This window comes from Sebastes fasciatus, chromosome 5, assembly GCF_043250625.1.
Source record: "Sebastes fasciatus isolate fSebFas1 chromosome 5, fSebFas1.pri, whole genome shotgun sequence".
Taxonomy (NCBI): domain Eukaryota; kingdom Metazoa; phylum Chordata; class Actinopteri; order Perciformes; family Sebastidae; genus Sebastes; species Sebastes fasciatus.
In genome coordinates, this window is record NC_133799.1 from 22,857,709 (window position 1) to 22,872,831 (window position 15,123).

At 43.6% G+C, this 15,123-nt stretch overlaps 1 protein-coding gene across 1 annotated transcript in view; it reads left to right on the top strand.

Annotated features, from left to right (window-relative positions):
* Window positions 1-9,702: 9,702 nt before the first annotated feature.
* colgalt2b (collagen beta(1-O)galactosyltransferase 2b) overlaps window positions 9,703-15,123 on the top strand; it is a 30,224-nt gene continuing 24,803 nt past the window's right edge. Inside the window, exon 1 of the mRNA XM_074635857.1 lies at window positions 9,703-10,215. Coding sequence (XP_074491958.1) covers window positions 9,977-10,215 — 239 coding nt within the window. The 5' untranslated portion in view covers window positions 9,703-9,976. The remainder of the gene's footprint in view (window positions 10,216-15,123) is intronic.

Below are 15,123 nucleotides of genomic sequence, written 5' to 3' on the forward strand. Positions count from 1 at the left end.
TCTGCTCTAACTAGCTTTGTTTGAGGGTGTGCCAAATTAGCCGTTATGCAAATGTGTTACTTGATGACATCACCACGTTACGGAGGAAAAGGCAGGACTTCAGCAAAGGCATTTCAGGCAGTTCAGGAAAAGTGTTTCTGTGGGGGGAGAGTAACTCCCTTTGGCCTTGACTTTGGGCTTTGTAACTTTGCAGACCTTTTAAATGCGCAAAGAACTCTATCACATACTAAAAGAAAGTGAAAAAGCACGAAAGTATAATAGGTCCCCTTTAACTAGCTGGAGCACAATCCATGTGGTTTGATTTTTTTTTACACATTTCTGTGGCATAATCATTTTTATAAGGTGTGATGAACTCTGCCCTTCCCTGCCAATCTGTCATTTGCAATGTTTTCCAGATACCTGGTGGTGGCCAGGCGATCGTTAGGGCCAACTGGGAACACCTGGGCCCAGTGTTCCCACTCTATAAAGCCTAGCTGCATCCAGCAGTCTCTCTTGGTCTGCTTTGCTGTTGCTGCAGTTCCTTGCAGCTCCTTTCAGACACTCACTTTTTGGTTTTGTTATGTTGCCTTATAGTCTAACTTTATGTTTTGTTTTGCACCTTTACAACACACTGACAATGCACTCACTCCTGACACCACTGTTTCCCACACTCCACGCTGTAAATATTCAGTTCACCTTTTAATTTGGTCTAATTTAGGTTAATTTATTTAAATAAAGCTTCTTTTGTTAAAGGTTGCTGTGGTGAGTCTCCCTGTTGGTTGTGGCCTCAGAGCTGAGTCATAATAAAAAGGTAAAACAGGGTAGAGGAGAAGCAGCTTGGAGACGGAATAACTACATAACACATGCAAGTTTTGTCCAAACAAATATGTTTGTGTGTGTGAATATGCAGTAAGAGAGAAAGTGCACAAATGTGGGAGCAATCAATTCTTACTGGCTGGTTGGTGGAACAGCTGACTTCACAAAAATGTTGTCATCTAATGATTAAAACAGTTTTTGTGAGATTTTAATTCAATAAATCAAAAAGATTTGGTACTTCTTTTATATTGGCGGGTTTACATAATGACGGGAAAAATCTTTCTCTTTTACATTAGTTTTAAATTGACTGCGTGTGTGTGTGTGATTGTGTGTGTTTGCATGCAAACATTGCCCACTTAGAGAGTATGAGTCAATTCAAAGGGATGGATCCCTGCCTGGATACCCAGCAGGCCTCTGCTCGGTGTCTTAACTCTCTCCAGCAGCTCCTCGCTGCCTAATGCCCACTATTAGCTCTAAACACATTCGTTTAGAAATGTGGCAGCGCCAGCCTCGTAACCAGTGAGGGGAAGTAGACATTTTCCATCCATCTACAGTACACCAACTATATTCCTGTGTCTCCAGAGTCAGCCCAGCAGCTTCCCTCTCTCTCTCAGCTCCCCATCCATTTGTATGTAAAGCCTCTCCACGCAGATCCATACTCTGGATTACCTTGGCAGCGATGCTACTCACACGAGGGGGAGGCCAAAGCTTTAGGAAGGTAGAATTGCATTTGCATTCATGCCACATATCCACAAGAAGTGACCTACTTAAATCCCAGGAAGCTAATTGTTCAGTGTAAACACACCATATTTTATCCATGAACAATTATGCAACCGTCTGGATGCATTAATGTCAAGAGCTTATGATATTGGAAAATTGTTTGGGAGTTCTCTGCATTGCTGAAGTGACCAGCAGAGTATTGACATGGATAGCCGCAGAGTCTGGATGCTTTATTATGGTTCTGCGCTCGTATTGTATTTTACCGCAGTCTGCCAAATTCACATTAGCTGAGCAAGCAGTCAGCGCCCGGAACAAGCCTGGTGACTGACTGAGGAGACTGTGGCTGTGCAGCAGAGTTGTTTAGTGACACGACAGTCTCGATCATCTGACCAGGATGAGTGGTTTGCTCTCACACTGTCTGGACCCAAGTTCCCATAAGACAAGACAGCATGTGTGTGTATGAATGTGTGTGTGTGTGTGTGTGTGTGAGGGAGAGATCTTCAAGGATGAAACAAGAGCACCATCTGCTGGTTCACGCTTTTCCATGACGCTCACACACATACACGAGGCTGCCTCAGAGAGAGCTCTGCATGATCAAGCACTGGAGCTGTACATCACCCTGACAGCCATGGAGGAGGCACGGAGTCCTAAACCACCCACCCAGACATGCACACACACACACACACACACACACACACACACACACACACACACACACACACACACACACACACACACACACACATATATAAATCAGCTCAATGAATTTTCAAGGCCTTTCCTCTCCTGAAATCACTCGTTCCCTCTCAGCCTCACCAGACTGCTGTGTAAAACTACAATTTTATGTGCTGTACCTATAATATCTCATGTTTGAGGTTCATAGCGGTGTGTTTTAGTTCATTAAAGGAGCAGTGTGTAGGATTTAGGCTACCTCCACACTAATACCTTCTTACTACTATGCCTGAAAACGCATATCACATGATTGACGTACACTGGGCATGTGTGTGCCGGTGTAAACAGGTTGCTTGTTCAGTTGCAGAAAAAACTACGAGCGAAGAACTGCAATGGCAAAATGCAGAATTTAACTGCACAGCACAGAACAGCTGCTAGCATAGACAACAGGGTCAGTAACGCTTGTAACTTGTTATCCATGTGGAAATTAGTCACTGGTGGTCGAGGCTGATGTTGTTTGTTTTCTTCTGGAAAAGGTTCATGTGATGGGGCGACTGTGACGAATCAGGGAAGGAAACGTCATGACTGATAAGACCCAATCAAGAAGCCAACGTGGGTGTCTGCGTCATCGTGTTTAAAGGCCTTCAGACTGTTTCTGTCCGTTCAGACTAAAATGCAACCCCGGAGATTTAAAAATAAAACGGGGTCAGCAGGGTTTCAAACGTCTCCGTTTTAGGGCCTTGAAAACGCCGGAGCAGTGTGGACGTTAGGCATCAACATAGCAAAAGTTACCCGTTTTAAAACGTATTAGTGTGGATGTTTAGTGGCATGTAGCGGTGAGGTTGTAGATTGCAACCAACTGAATACCCCTCCGCTCACTCCTAAGCGTGTCGGAGAACTACGGTGGCCTTCAGGTAACCTAAAAACACAAAAGGCTCTCTCCAGATCCAGTGTTTGGTTTGTCCGTTCTGGGCTACTGCAGAAACATGGCGGACTCTGTGAAGAGGACCCGCTCCCTATGTAGGTATAAACGGCTCATTCTAAGCTAACGAAAACTCAATTCTTAGTTTCAGGTGAATAAACACTAATGAATACATAATTATTAACATTATATTCCGTTTCTGCTAATAGATCCCCCTAAATCCTTCACACTTGACCTTTAATTTTCCATCGTGTACTATGTTAAAGTAGAGAAGAGCATGAGATGATTAGTCATCAGTCAATTAACCTTATGAAGAAGTGCCGCAATCCTTTATCTACATTTTTTCATACTTACTTTTACAAAACAAAATACATGTGGTACATATTTGTCCTGGAGTTTTCTGTATGACATATTTTTCTATTTATTGAACCTAGCTATGAAGGATTTACCCTGCTATTTAAAGTGAAGCTACGCTTTCCCTGCAACCACCGTTTAACAAATCAAAAGCTTGGCCGTCTTTAAAACATACATTTATCCCAAACATAACTTAAAAAAAACGTGATGCAGTTCGGCTCTGTCCGTCATCCATAGTTCAGTTACAGAGAGACAAATGGCTGCATGTCAAGTGCGCGACCAAAATTACAAAGCAGATGTTTTGCTATGACTGAATAGGGAGTGGACGAGCCATTTGAATAATGAAAATGTAGCGTAGACGGCCCCGGTGTTAAAGCCTGACACTGGGCCAGCAGGGTGAGGCTGTTTTTTTTTGAGAGCTGAGTAGAAAGTGCAGAGTGACTAACACGAGTTCGTCATTTATTTATATGCTTTTCATTTCATTTAACTTTGAAACCTAACATTCCCAGTCCACTATGACCATGAGTTTGGCCCCAGAGGTTACTGTTTACGTGCCTCTGAGCAAATCCCAACCGTAGCGTACTCCTCTCACCCCCGTCAGCTGTGGACTGTTGCTGAGCTTGATCTCTGACCTTTGTTTTTTTAACAGCTGTGTGCGGGAATAAACGTTAAACTGTGGGCTTAAAAGGTCAGCAACCTTCCCCAAGCAAAGTTTTTTTGTGGATTTTCAGTGTTGTCTGGGCAAGTGTGTGTATGTGTGTGGGAAGGCTGTGATTTTATGGCGGCTTCCTTCATGTTTTTTTTACACATCTTAACTGGGAAAGCACTAGAGGGAGCTAATGGATCACCCAGACAGAGTGAAATCATTGCTCTCTCTCTCTGTGTCTGTCTCTCATCCACAGTGACTAAGAGCAAGCAACAACAGAGCGCATGGCAGAGTACTCTCATTACCTCAACGAGGAGGGAAAACATTACCAAGTGGCAGAGATCCTGGCTTAAATAAACAGAGTCGAGTCGAGACAGGGACAGAAGTAAGCTGGCTTTGCCCGTCTGTCTGTGCTGTGACTGCACTATAATCAACAAAGGTTACTATAGGGTTACTGTAATCATATAAGAACACACAGTATAATATTATAATAGCATTGAGAGCATTGGATGCCAACTTTTGGAGCTGGAGGTATATATTTGTGGACAGTTTACTATAGGCTTTATTTACAGGAAACTTCTGTGGAAAGCTTGGAAAGCTTTTGAAGTGTTTTTGGTGCGTTTGTCTCATGGTGTCATACTGGTTTGGAACATTTTTCTTCTGTTATGCGCTACAGATGTTTTGTTGATGATTTTTTATGGTTTTATGACACTGACAGTTCAATTTTGTCCTCATAGATACTGTTGATGTTATCCGTAAATTCATGCACATTTCACTTTTACACTTTTTCTGTAAGGAGGGAAGTGAATATTTTCCTGATTTGTTTTTACATATACATCTTTCTTTTTTCTCCCTTGTCTCAGTTAGTTATAATTTACAGTATTTTCTCCATATTTTAGATAACATTGTCTTCTTTTTTTGCTGTCAACTCAAACAACAGTCATAAAGTTAATATATCTCAGTTGCATCCACTGACGGTAGTGGCTAGAAGGGAGCCCGCAAACTGGGGAAACTCTCGCGACATTGTTAAGGTTAGGGCATTGATCTCGAATAGTTAGGTTGGGTCCGAAATTCCATACTAACATCATGCTCTTTAGTACGCTAAAACAGTATGTGACATATTCCAGTTTGTCCCAAAACTTAGTATGAAACCAATAGTACGCAAATTGCATACTATTTCAGATGAAATATTACATATCCCACAATGCAATGCAGTAGTGAGGACAACGTTCATAACAGACGTTGACGGACAGCTCTGTAACATCAATAATGCTTCAATTTAACTGTAAGATTTCATTTTGCTAGGCGTACTATATATTGTCGTTTTGGTCACATGAGGTTGGCTTGGGTTACCATGGTTACACGTCTCCAACTGCTCCAACCGGCAAGGAGGCTCTCAAGGCCTATGGAAAGGAGGCTGGGTCACGGGCGGACATAGGTCTTGGGGTACGTGGTACAACACATGCGCAGTGTAACTGAAGCTGCGGTCGTGCGTTGCGATTGGCCCAATTTCGGCGAGTGCAGGCCAGAAATTTACTGTGCATGTGTCGTACCCCCAAAGAGATGATGCGTTGTTGACGCGTGACCCAGCCTCCTTTCTATAGGCCTTGGAGACTCTCAGGCAGTGATGTAAATTACTGCACAGTGCGTCCAAAAAGATGCATAATACTGTTAATTCACACAAAAGTATTTTGAACGATAGTACACCTATTGAGTATGTAGTGCATAGTATGCGATTTCGGACGAATCAAATGTTAGCATAGGTCGTAGGGAAAGCAAGTTCCGTTAGAGGGTTTGCAGATCTCAAATTAGATTTCGCAATTTGCGGGCTCCCTTCTGTTCTAGACACGACCTCCAATGACCTTCCGCTAAGCCCCGCCCCAGAACGGCCACTGTCCAATCCTACGTTAGCAACCGTAACTAGGGGGGGAGTTGCTTAGTGAAGGAATATCACACTGTCCTGTGAGTCTCCTGTTGTCTTTGTTGAACCTGTTAGGGTGGGATAAAAAATACACCTTTATCATTATTATTATTAATAGATGCAGATTTGTTAGGCTGCTTAATTCCCATCAATGCTGTGGCCCATTTAATTCAATCTGAGCTGAGGTCTAATTAGCCAGAATAATTGAAAACACCTGTGTGGGAGTTCAGAGGCTTTATGAGGGTTTTAAAAGGTTTATTTAAAGTAACTCGCAAAATCACCAAATTTGGAGGCAAGTGTTTGTTTTGGATGCTGATGAATGTTTTCTTCGTGTATGTTGTTTTAGTAAAGTTTATTATAGTGCAACTCTCACCTGGCTGCACTATTCCTTCTTTTATGGGTAACACCTTTTAGTAACCCACCCCGACCATAACTTGGTAGGCTATTTATAAGAAGTATAAACATTTAATTAATGGTTTAATGATACCACACATATAATGTAGCTGTAAACAGATATAAGATCTTTTTAAAGTGTTTATTTCCTGTTAAGCATCTATAACTGGATGATGGCATATAAACAGATGATGAATGACTATATAATGTAATATATATATATATATATATATATATATATATATATATATATATATATAATTTGGAGGCAAGTGTTTGTTTGTTTTGGACAGTGATGAATGTTTTCTTTGTGTTTATGTTGTTTTTGTAAAGTTTATTATAGTGCAACTCTCCCTTTAGCGTTATATAATAATAAAATGTCCCCAGCACTATTTGTTCCTTTTTAGATAACACCTTATTTTAAAGGGACTATTTGTAAGATTCAAAAATGCTGCTTAACAGCGACACCTGTGGCCTTGAAATCAACGAAAGTCAGCGTTGAGCTCGCGCTTGCTCGCTCTACATAGACATGAACGAGCATCGCTCAAAACAGTGAGGCGACAGACGTCAGCTAAAAGCACAATATCACTCTATATTTCAGCTGCTTGGCAGTAATGTTAGCTGACCAGACGAAGGTCTCTCCATGAATCACTGCTGATCCTAGTGTTGGCTTTTCCTGCTCAGCGCAGGCTTCAGCAGCGCGGCTCCTCAACGAGTTACGTTATCGCCTCCCGACCGCAGCCGGCAGCCGAAGACACCGGCACCGACACGATAACGTAACTTGTTGAGGAGCCCCATCACTTCACAAGACACGGAAAACCTCTGTTGGTCTGGAGGAGCTGCAGCAGTTATTTCTGCACAAACGTCCACTGTACATTCACTAGATATTCTCAGAGCTAAACTAACTCTTCAGCAGTGTGTAGTAAGCGCGCGTTCACGTCTAGAGGTGGAGCGAGACAGCGAGGACGCGCGCGCCTTCTGAGTGAAGGAGAGCAGGCAGCGGAGACGAGGCTCCGGCCACACGCGAGCGCGCATGTGCGAACGCGCAGGTGTGCCGACCCGCTACATTTATACGCTTAAAAAGTTACAAACAGTCCCTTTAACCCACCCCCTATTTAGTATTTATAAGAAAGATAAAAATGTAATAAATGGTTTAATTATACCACAAAATAATGTAGACATAGCTGTAAGCAGATATGAGATGTTTTTAAGTGTTTATTGATCAGTTGTCCACAACTTTAACTTCTCCTGTGAAGCACCTTTAACTGGTTGCTGGTATAAACACATAATGAATGTAATATAACACATTCCATTAATAAACACTTAAAAATATCCTTGTAGCTACTTCTAAATATATTGCAATGTATTGTAAATAATGTAATATATGTTTACTGCTTATAGATGATAAATAGAGAGGTTAAAGTCAAATTTAACCCTTCAATGAATAGAATTCCTTCATTGTCATTGCACAACAGAATTAAATAGCAATCCTGATGTTGCATACACATATATTGAACAGTAATACAAAGAAAGAAATATATATTATAAATAGAAAATATGTATGTGCTTGACCTATAAAAACAGTAAGATGTTGATATTGCACAATGCTGAGTTGTATTGGCGCTATATACAAGTAATACATAAATACGGGAGTTAATATATACAAAAGAATGAACTAAGGTGTAAACATCTGTAGTTCAATATATACATATGCTACAAAGGGTGGAGCTGAAATGTAAATGCGTGATGTACAGCTGTCATATATGCAAAGTAGCTTAAGTATTGTAGTTCTGATACTAAGCAGATGTTCAGCTCTCGTGTTGCTGTTGGGTAGAAACTGTTTTTTAGTCTGTTTGCCCATGATTCGATGGACCTGAAGCGTCTGCCAGAGGGCAGTGGGTCAAACAGTTGGTGCAATGCAATTCATATATTCTTTTGCTACTGTAACAGCGTACAGTTTTATTGGTACATAAGCTTCTATAAAAACACATAAAAAAAAGGTGCAGCAGTCTGGTTGAAAGTTGATGTCAGAGCTGGTGACCTCATGGTCTCGGGTGACCTCATGGTCTCCGGCTCTGCAGCATCCAAGAGGCTGAAGGGCGAAGCCATGGAAAAGGAAAGACACAGGCAGGAAGGAGGAGAATCAAGGAGGAGAAACAGACAGACAGTCAGGCATCATGCTATAATGATCTAGAACACGGTGTCCTTCACATTTTGTTGACAAATATTGAATGACAGTCCAGACAGAAACACCCATATACCATGCAGGACATAAAATCTGATTAAGTAGTGGTTGATGTGTTCATGAGACGTTTATGTTTTTATTATGTTTGCACAGTTTATTATTAGGGGGAAGAAGATTTTGGTGCAGCAGCAGCAGCAGCAGCAGCAGTAGCAGAAGCAGAAGCAGCAGCAGTAGCAGTAGTAGCAGTAGCAGCAGCAGCAGCAGCAGTAGCAATAGCAGCAGCAGCAGCAGCAGCACAGCAGCAGCAGCAGTAGCAGCGCAGCAGCAGCAGAGGCAGCAGCAGCAGTGGCAGCAGCAGCAGGAGAAGCAGCAGCAGCAGCAGAAGCAGCAGCAGCAGTGGCAGCAGCAGTAGCCAGCAGCAGTAGTAGCAGCAGCATCAGCAGCAGCAGTAGCATCATGCAGCAGTACAGCAGCAGCAGAAGCAGCACAGCAGCAGCAGTAGCCAGCAGCAGCAGCAGCAGTAGTAGCATCATGCAGCAGTACAGCAGCAGCAGAAGCAGCACAGCAGCAGCAGCAGTAGCCAGCAGCAGCAGCAGCAGTAGCATCATGCAGCAGTACAGCAGCAGCAGAAGCAGCACAGCAGCAGTAGCCAGCAGCAGCAGCAGCAGAAGCAGCACAGCAACAGCAGCAGTAGCCAGCAGCAGTAGCAGCAGCAGCAGTAGCAGCAGCAGAAGCAGCAGCAGTAATAGCAGCAACAACAGCAGCAACAGCAGCAGTAGTAGCAGCAGCAGCAGCAGTAGCAGCAGCACAGCAGCAACAGCAGTAGTAGTAGCAGTAGCAGCAGCACAACAGCAGTAGCAGCAGCAGAGGCAGCAGCTGTAGCAGTAGCAGCAGCAGCAGAAGCAGTAGCTGCAGTAGCAGAGGCAGTAGCAGCAGCACAGCAGAAGCAGCAGCTGCAGTAGCAGAGGCAGTAGCAGCAGCACAGCAGAAGCAGCAGCAGCAGCAGCACAGCAGAAGCAGTAGCTGCAGTAGCAGAGGCAGTAGCAGCAGCACAGCAGAAGCAGCAGCAGCAGCAACAGCAGCAGCAGCAGAAGCAACAGCAACAGCAGCAGCAGCAGCAGCAGCAGCAGTATTAGCAGCAGCAGCAGCAGAAACAGCAGCAGCAGCAGCAGGGTTGTAGGAGGGGTAGGAAACCCTCCACCCAGCCTATCCCCTTCTTTTACCTTCCTTCCTCTCTCTCCTCCTCCCACTCCCTCCCTCCCTGCCTCTCTCTCTCTCTCACGCACTCACACTCCTCTCTCGCTCAGTCTCAGGGCTCCAGGTTTAGGTCCAGCTCGGACGACTCACGGCGGAATTTGCAGAGCGAAGATGCGGTTGGTCGTGGCCGTGAGAGTCGGTGTGCTGTGGGCGCTGCTGGCCGCTGTGGTGTCGGAGGAGCTGGAGACTCTGGAGACTCTGGTGCAGCAGGAGCAATTCAAGTCCGAGTCCTCCCTGCTGAAGCCAAAGGTTATGATCGCCATTGTGGCTCGTAACGCAGCGCACAGCCTGCCACATTACCTGGGCTGCATCGAGAGGCTGCAGTACCCGAAGGAGCGCATAGCCATCTGGTAAGAGACGCACACACAGGGATGCATGCAGAGGGATGGAGTTTACTGTTTATTGTCTAGCTTTGAACTATGGTGTGCAAAGATTTCTGCAAGTACAGACTTATGAGCCATCTTTTTCCATAGTTTCAAATGTGCATATTTAGGACAGGCTTGTGCATGATGTGGACAGTGATGTGCAGTGGAGGAGACACACATACATTTTGGTGAGGAAAAACTGGCATGGCCATTTTCAAAGGGGGCCCTTGACCTCTGACCTCAAGATATGTGAATGAAAATGGGTTCTATGGGTACCCACGAGTCTCCCCTTTACAGGTATGCCCACTTTATGATAATCACATGCAGTTTTGGGGCAAGTCATAGTCAAGTCAGCACACTGACACACTGACAGCTGTTGTTGCTGTTGCGATTGAGTTTGCCATGTTATGATTTGAACATATTTTTTATGCTAAATGCAGTACCTGTGAGGGTTTCTAGACAATATTTGTCATTGTTTTGTGTTGTTAATTGATTTCCAATCATAAATATATACATACATTTGCATAAAGCAAGCATATTTTGTCTACGCCCATGTTGAGTATTAACTACTTGACAAATCTCCCTTCTAATATTACCATTTTAAGAGACGCACACACAGGGATGCATTAGAGGGATGGAGTTTACCGTTTATTAACTATGTTGTGCAAATATTTCTGCAAGTCAAGACTTTTGAGCCATCTCTTTCCATAGTTTCAATTGTGCATATTTAGGACAGGCTTGTGCATGATGTGGACAGTGATGTGCAGTGGAGCGTGCTAATGGAAAGCAGCGTGTGTCCACGTTAATTCTAATAACAGATTGTCAGTATCAGCTTCTCAGACCTGTTGCTGTGTTTTACGATGTACTTACCTCGCGTGTCTGCCGGCATCCAAATTGCACACTGTGGGAGAAGATGAAAGAGCTGCTGTGCATGTTGGGTTATAGGCTTAACCCTTAATCACGGTTCCCTCCGTCTGATTCAGCACAAACCTGCGGAAACGGGGCTTTAAAAACAGCAGGGCTTGCAGGTATGAAGGGGGGGGGGCTCACCCTCACCCCAGGTAGGGTCTGTATAGTCTGCAGACTCAGATAATATAAAGTTATTAAAGAGGGAACCTGCAGGTGAAGGGATGAAAGGAGACATTGAGTTGGTCTGACAGCAGGATTCGGGAGGGCTGTGTGAGTTCTGGGAAGTCAAGCGTAAAATGTGTGTGTGTGTGTGTGCTTTTGTATGGTTGGCATGAGGGTTATGCAGGCAGATCAGATAGAAAATCTGAGAGATTTAGACTAGAGGCAGGTGTATTATCACAGGGAAGAATGTGAGATGGAGGACATAACAGTCACATGCAGCTCCGGTTGGTGGATGTTTGCAATGATTTTCCCCTCAATGACCCCGTTGCTCCCTGGCTGGCATTCTTGTGCTTTGTCTCCCACCATTCCCTCGCTGAAAGTCTTGCTTTTTGTTTGCAGAGCGCGACTGTCTGTTCCTAATTCAGAGACCCTCACCAAAACACATAATTGCACACTGGAGAAACTCAATACAGAGAGGAAAGGGGGGGCCCTTCTCTCTGGAGCAAAGAGACTGAGCTAACAAGGCTTTGTGAGGAAGGGCCCCCATCAGTTATGAGTGGCATCTCTCCGCCCTGCAGTCAGTGCAAAAAACATCACAGTGTTAATCTGAAGCAGATCAGTCCAAGTATGTTTGTTGTAACGGCAAAGTGTTCCTGGTATAGACTATTATCATGAGAGAATAAGGACAAATAAACACAGAAGGTCCTAGTCATCATCAGCCGCTAACACAGGACTGTTTTATTCAGGCAATTCATTTTATTTCAGCAGCCACAGCCTAGTCTTTCCACTACTGTGGCCCAACTGTCATAAAATATTCTGATGTTTGTATAAGAGATTATTTTATTAACACTACGCTTTAATACAGTAAGATTATTAGTGAACACATATGAGCCTATTTAGCACATTGAGCAAATCATGTGTGCAGCATGAGGGTCGTCCAAGAAGCCATTTAATGATCAGACGAAAATAAGAACTACTGAATAGTGACGCTGCGGTGCGTGGAGCTGATTTGTTTCTGTGGCATTTGAAGAAAAAGAGTGGCAGTTGGAATACTTAAGACATCTTAAGTATTGTTAGAGTGTGGATTTTTCTCAGCATAAAAAAAAACTTAATTGGCTTTTCGTGGCTAAATTGGCTCACGCAGCTCTGTGCCTCTTTATTTCTCTTTGTCATCATCATTACAGCCCAACATGTAAGCCAAACCGCCCAATAAAAGCCAAATTGTAATTCAACTCTCACTAAACCCTTAAATCCACATTATAGCATTTCACAGAGTGTTACAGAACACTAAGTGGCTGCAATATGACAAACAGGACAACGACAGTTTAAAACCCAAACACTGTGTGTTAGGTGAAGTAGTAAAGGAGAAAAGCAGATCCAGTTCAAGATGAATTTAATATTCCTACTACTGGAAAAAATATTTTATGGCATTTTTGTTTTTATTTGACGCTTCAGAAGCTCGGTGAAATAGGGAAAGGAGAATGACGTGAGGTGAAGGTCTCCAGCTGGACTCCAGCCAAGAACTTTGCGGTCACATGATACACCTTCTTTACCCGTATGGCTGCCAGGTTTCTCCACTTTACTAGATCATGGACAGACTGATGTAAAGTACTGGGGAACCAATCAAGAAGAAACAGATAATACCAACAGTGTGTGGTTGTGAAGCTCCGGTTTTTGTGCTGGGACATAATGTTCCTATCTGGAGCTTCAGGCCTGCGCAGAACAGAGGATTGTTTTTCCTGCTCATTTCAAACATGCAATCCAAGGGAGACAGAGCAAGGAGGAGTAGAGAAGAAGGATGTAGATGATTAAACATAATGATCAGGGTGGTGATAAAAGAGGAAAGACACTTAATTGTGTAGCAGCAGGACCCCAGCTCCCTCTTTAACCTCTAGATTGCACTCCAATGGGACCAGGGAGATGTTGTTTTTTGGTTGTGCTGCATCTGTGTTAATGTGCATTCATTACAGTTAAAACATAAAGGAAGTTTATGGAGATGAACAGTTGGAGGGTGTTCTTAGAAAAGTTAACTTACACCGTGTTCCCTCTCTGGTTTTGAGTGCACATTACATGGCGGGACACAAGTTGAAGAGATTGTATTCTACCTGATTTGTCTTTAAAGTAGCGCTGTCAAAGTTAACATGATAATTACGCGTTAATGCAAATTTGTTAGTTTTAAAGCTAGAGTGAAGATACTGGCATCATATGAAACTAGAAAACCGAAGGAATCTATTGGTACCAACCATGACATACTAGCTCGTTGTGAGGGAGGTTAAATAACACTCCAAAGTTACACAAAACCTAGTTGCGAAAAAAAACTGGCATGGCCATTTTCAAAGGGGTTCCTTGACCTCTGACCTCAAGATATGTGAATGAAAATGGGTTCTATGGGTACCCACGAGTCTCCCCTTTACAGACATGCCCACTTTATAATAACCACATGCAGTTTGGGGCAACTCAAAGTCAAGTTATCACACTGACACATTGACAGCTGTTGTTGTCTGTTGGGCTGCAGTTTGCCATGTTATGATTTGAGCATATTTTTTTATGCTAAATGCAGTACCTGTGAGGGTTTCTGGACAATATTTGTCATTGTTTTGTGTTGTTAATTGATTTCCAATCATAAATATATACATACATTTGCATAAAGCAAGCATATTTTGTCCACTCCCATGTTGAGTATTAACTACTTGACAAATCTCCCTTCTAGTATTACCATTTTCATATGATTTGTAATGAGATATACAGCATTCTTCAATAAATGTAAGAAGTGGAAAATCTACATAGTAGCAGGTGTTGTTGAAACAACATGATGAGAAGTCTTAAAGAGTCTTAAATTGCTTAACGACCTGGCCAGATGACTAAATCATGCATGTTTCCAAATATGTAGACAGGCTGAGGATGTCAGGAGGACCAAAGTTTCCAGTTTGGGCCTGTTCACAGGATAATCCGCACCGATCACCCAGGCCAGGTCTCCTCCGCTCTGTTGCTTCAGCCCCCTGACTCATGCTGACAGTTGGGATGGTCAGTCAAATTTTGCATTTAGAGGTTTTCCCTCTGCAAGTGGGTGCAAGTCTGACAGAGAAGTGGCAGAGTGGCGAGAAAGACTCTCACACTGCTGTTAAAGAATGCAGGGAATTAGAGAAAGAGGGGGATGGTCGGGCGGAGAGAAGGTGGTCAACAATGTTGGGAAATTACCCAGAGGGCATTTCGCAGGTTGGTTAATCCACATTCCCACAGGAGCTTGACCACCAGAGCTCTCCTCTCTCCCTTTGTTCTGTTGCTGCTTCTTCTGTCCTAACAGGACAGCGGTGAACTATAAGACACTACAAGAAAGAGGCTCATAATCTGGCCAGTGAAAACTCAAGAAACTCCGTTTTCAAGCCGGGTGACGGTCATACTCGGTGTGACTGAGCTTTGCAATAGGACCCGGTAGTTGTTATGAGTCAGGAGAGCAGCAGCAGGTTAGCTTAGTTTAGCATAAAGACTGGAAACAAGGGGAAACAGCTAGCCCGGCTCTCTCCACAGATAGGATCTGCCTACTAGCACCTCTGATGGTATTTGTCCGCAGGGGCGTTTTTTATTGCGAGGGATCGCCTTGCTTCCCAGCATTGGACGCTTGATGGGCTGACACTAGACACAAGGCACTAGACACCTGATTGGACGAAGGCTTTCGCTCTTGAGCTGCTGCTCCCAGCTTTCAGACCGGAACCAACATGGCGGGTCGTTTGGAAACTTTCTCTTATATCACGAAAATTGTTCTGTGTTATAGTGTTTCTGAAAACATTTTATGTGAGAAATAAGCCTTTGTCTATATTTTGG